The sequence below is a fragment of the Haematobia irritans genome, chromosome 2, assembly GCF_050003625.1.
Source record: "Haematobia irritans isolate KBUSLIRL chromosome 2, ASM5000362v1, whole genome shotgun sequence".
NCBI lineage: Eukaryota > Metazoa > Arthropoda > Insecta > Diptera > Muscidae > Haematobia > Haematobia irritans.
This window is the reverse complement of record NC_134398.1, coordinates 203,481,081-203,485,595: the sequence shown is the minus strand read 5'-3', so window position 1 is coordinate 203,485,595 and position 4,515 is coordinate 203,481,081. Positions and strand designations below refer to the sequence as shown.

Genomic DNA, 4,515 nt, shown 5'->3' with positions numbered 1-4,515 from the left:
TTTTAGTTTTTATAACCCTCACTTTATGAAAACATGCTTTATTCTTGTTTTTTCTTTTCGTTGTGGTGACTTAAAAAAACAAGCAAACATTCCATCTAATAGACAAATAATGCTTATTTACATAAAACAAAATAACTGAACAAAGTACATTGAACTAGGAAACAATTCTTAGGTGGCATCTTAACATTAACAAAAATTTATCATAGACTTGAAGCTGTTTTCAAGGTATTTACTTCTTGGTCTTCTTGGGTTTAGCATCAGCGGGTTGTTGTTCAATCAAAGTGTTGACGTTCTTTTGCAATTCAGCCACACCATTTTGGAAGTTTTCTTGAACCTTGGCAAAGCCTTCCTTGACATCACTCTATTTGGGTGGGGAGGGGAAGAAAAAACAAAAAAAGGAATAAATATTTTAGCTCAAAAGTGGTAAAGGTTTGTGATTAATTACAAAGGTTACCGGGTTGATGCCATATTTCTTCAAGTTATCCTTGAATTAGGGAACGATATAAACAAAAAAAAAATTAAATGATTAAAATTAATTAATTAAATATTTAAAAATTTTAGTTTTTTTGTATAATGTTATTTGAAAGTATAGACAATTTCAAAGAAATTTAAAAGGTTTTAGGAATTTTACATTTTTTTTTGTATTAAATTCGACCAATCAGAGTGAGTTAAAAATATTCAAAAATAAATTCTATATATACATACCTCAGTGAAAGCAGCAGAAATGTTGGCAAACAAGTTGTTCTGAAAGTAAATAACGAAACAAAAGCTATTAATAAGGATTCGATTGCCTTAACCGGGAGAGTATAATTAGGCCATAGTAGTTTTTAAGTGTGATTATACATTTCTAACATTAGATTATTTATTTTTTTTTTTATATTTTAATTGTCCTATCACAAATTAATTAACATATTTTATAAATTAAAAAAAAAAATATGGTTTTAGTTATAAAGATTTTGGCTATTGTTTTGATTTTGTTATTGTTGGTTTCTTCTTCAATCGTTATAATTTTCTTTTTTTATGGTTTTAAGTTGAATTTAAAAAAATATATAAGCTTTAAATTTTTTTGATTTTTTGTATTGCTCCGAAGCAACGAAATTAGGATATTTCAATTTAATATGTAATTGTATGTAATTTTAGGATAATAGAATTTCTTTCAAATAAGGATAAAATAGTGTCAACCAAACGATTTTTGCAAAAATAAGCACAAACGTTAAAAAGTCAAAGGGGACCTGTTGGTAACCTTAAAATTTGACAAATAGAATTTTTATTATTTTTAAAACGATACTGAATAAAAAAATAATAGCTGAATAATAAAATTTTTATATTGGTAAAAATCAACTAATCGATTCTGAATTATTTGATTTTTAACGAAAAAATCTAATAATCAATTTTTAATTATTTTTAATTTTTAAAAAGTAGAAATAAAAGAAAAATTGATAATATGTCACAAATTTGCTTTCAATTTAAATCTTCTTTTTAATCCATACAAATATTATTTACTATATTTTTTAATTAACATTCCCGATTGATTAACATTCGTGATTGAAGCATTTGGTAGATTAGCCTTTGGTAGATTAGTAGAATCCTTAATGCTTTGGTAAATTCTGCAAAATATTCCTCTTTGACAAAATTTTCTATAGAAATAAAATTTTGACAAAATTTTCTATAGAAATAAAATTTTGACAAAATTTTCTATAGAAATAAAATTTTGACAAAATTTTCTATAGAAATAAAATTTTAACAAAATTTTCTATAGAAATAAAATTTTAACAAAATTTTCTATAGAAATAAAATTTTGACAAAATTTTCTATAGAAATAAAATTTTGACAAAATTTTCTATAGAAATAAAATTTTGACAAAATTTTCTATAGAAATAAAATTTTAACAAAATTTTCTATAGAAATAAAATTTTGACAAAAATTTTCTATAGAAATAAAATTTTGACAAAATTTTCTATAGAAATAAAATTTTGACAAAATTTTCTATAGAAATAAAATTTTGACAAAATTTTCTGTACAAATAAAATTTTGACAAAATTTTCTGTACAAATAAAATTTTGACAAAATTTTCTATAGAAATAAAATTTTGACAAAATTTTCTATAGAAATAAAATTTTGACAAAATTTTCTATAGAAATAACATTTTGACAAAATTTTCTATAGATATAAAATTTTGACAAAATTTTCTATAGATATAAAATTTTGACAAAATTTTCTATAGAAATAAAATTTTGACAAAATTTTCTATAGAAATAAAATTTTGACAAAATTTTCTATAGAAATAAAATTTTGACAAAATTTTCTATAGAAATAAAATTTTGACAAAGTTTTCTATAGAAATAAAATTTTGACAAAATTTTCTATAGAAATAAAATTTTGACAAAATTTTCTATAGAAATAAAATTTTGACAAAATTGTCTGTAGAAATAAAATGTTGACAAAATTTTCTATAGAAATAAAGAATTGACAAAATCTTGTACAAAAATAAAATTAAAAAAAAACTATAAAAATAGAGTTTTGACAAAATTTTCTATAAAAATAAAATGTTGACAAAATTTCATATAAAAATAAAGTTTTGAGAAATTTTTCTACAAAAATAAAATTTTGAAAAAAATCTATAAAAATAGAATTTGGACAAAATTTCATATAAAAATAAAGTGTGGACAAAATTTTGTACAAAAATAAATTTTTGAAAAAAAAATTCTATAAAAATAGAATTTTGACAAAATTTTCTCTAAAAGTAAATTGTTGATAAAATTTTTTATACAAATAAAATTTTGATAAAATACTCTATAAAAAAATATTAACACAATTTTCTATAAAAACTAAAATTTTGACAAAATTTCTATAAAAATAAAATTTTGAAAAAAGTTTCTGTAAAAATAAAATTTTGACAAAATTTTCTACAAACAAATTTTGACAAATTTTTCTGTAAAGATAAAATTTTCTATGAAAATGAAATGTTGACAAAATTTTCTATAGAAATAAAATTTTGACAAAATTTGTTATAGAAATAAAATTTTGACTGACAACATTTTTATAGAAATAAAATGTTGACAATTTTTTTTTGTGAAACTTGCTCCAAGTTTTGGCAGATTATTTTTGGCTCGAGTGGCAACCGTGTATAGAGATCATTTTACTATTTCACCCTTGGCAATCTAACTTTATTTTAGTTAATGGAATTATTAAGTTTGGAGAAGATTTGGCAGATTATTTTTGGCTCGAGTAGCAACCGTGTATAGAGATCATTTTACTATTCCCAAAAAAAAGTGAACCCTCTATTTCACCCTTGGCAATCTAACTTTATTTTAGCTAATGGAATTATTAAGTTTGGAGAAGATTTCCTTTACTATACGTTAATTAAATGAATTAAAAAATTATACACAAATGAAGCATAGAGATTTACTAAATTCTTACTCTTCACAAAATAGTTCATTACTTCTTTAAATTTTGAACCACGTATGGCACATTCTTGCAATTTTGAACTCCAATTTTTTTCCTTTAAATTACAAAAATTTCTTTAACAAGTAAAAAAAATTAATTATGTATGTCTAATAAATTTTCTTGAATTTGTCGAAAAATATTTACTTATTTTTGTGATATCGGCGTGATGACAGCTGTTGTAATACTGTTTAGTCAAAATTTTCCAAAAATAATCTAAATTTTCTAAAATTTTTCTTCCTGGTAGGTGGTTTACTGTTCTTTTTTTTTCATTATACTGTGGCTATATTACTGATACTTATTTCTCATTTGTTACCGTGGAAAGTGTTACACAATATTTTTTTTTCTAAAGGTACCTATTTTGTACCCTAGGATACATCCCTGATTTTTTATAATAGGTAATTTCTGTTTCACATTATTTTCAATTACTCATAGAATTGTATCACATTTTCTCTCCCTCTCAATTTTCCATATACATTCATTCAACTTACAAAGAATTCAGGCTTGGATAAAGCTTCCAAAAAGTTGGCGGGGACAGCTGGTTCACTGTTGGTATTGGTAGGGGCGGTGTTGCGTGGCAAGCGGGCCATTTCAGCGCACTAAGGATATGTAGATAAAAAAAAATTATACAGGATCTGATTAAGCGATGCCCTTTATAAGGAGAGTTCGAAGATATTCCATTAGGCATAGGTGGCAACCTACCTGCATGTAGCAAACGACAGCTACAGCCAAAAAGACGTATTTCAAAGTACCGGCCATTTTTTTCCTAGTTCTTATATGATTCGAGTGGTTCTAAAGTAAGATTTACTCTGAATAAATTTTCAATTGTCACTGACTTTTATGGAAATAGTGATAGCCTTGAAGACATTATGACTGGAAAAAATATATAAAGACAAATTGTAGTGGTATTGGGTATTAGATGCCTGAAATGCGCGTGGACTTTTACTATCTATCATTAAGAAATACCACCAAACTATTATCATCAGCCCTGATAGTCACACATGCTACATGTATGTGTATGTGGACTAATGCAGTGAGTATTACTGATAACTTCTTGAACTTAGAATAGAG

At 24.0% G+C, this 4,515-nt stretch overlaps 1 protein-coding gene across 2 annotated transcripts; it reads right to left on the bottom strand.

Moving 5' to 3' along the window:
- LOC142226956 (uncharacterized) lies at positions 1-4,307 on the bottom strand. Of its 2 annotated transcripts, none has more exons than XM_075297221.1 (5): positions 4,147-4,307; positions 3,936-4,043; positions 706-744; positions 446-484; positions 1-361 (listed from the first exon to the last, which is right to left on the bottom strand). In XM_075297221.1, the coding sequence occupies exons 1-5, from the start codon at positions 4,201-4,203 to the stop codon at positions 230-232; spliced, it is 375 nt and encodes a 124-aa protein (XP_075153336.1). In that variant the 5' UTR covers positions 4,204-4,307; the 3' UTR covers positions 1-229. The 2 variants fall into 2 exon arrangements, with proteins under 2 accessions (XP_075153336.1, XP_075153337.1); XM_075297222.1 differs by having other exon boundaries at positions 455-484.
- Positions 4,308-4,515: the final 208 nt, after the last annotated feature.

What these genes read in the sequence shown, in the direction of transcription:
- LOC142226956 (XM_075297221.1), bottom strand. Translation starts at nt 4,203, where the DNA reads ATGGCCGGTACTTTGAAATACGTCTTTTTGGCTGTAGCTGTCGTTTGC. An exon ending in TATCCAAGCCTGAATTCTTT is followed by an intron (nt 745 to 3,935) that starts GTAAGTTGAATG and finishes ATTTACTTTCAG; the next exon opens with AACAACTTGTTTGCCAACAT. An exon ending in GCATCAACCCGGTAACCTTT is followed by an intron (nt 362 to 445) that starts GTAATTAATCAC and finishes CCACCCAAATAG; the next exon opens with AGTGATGTCAAGGAAGGCTT.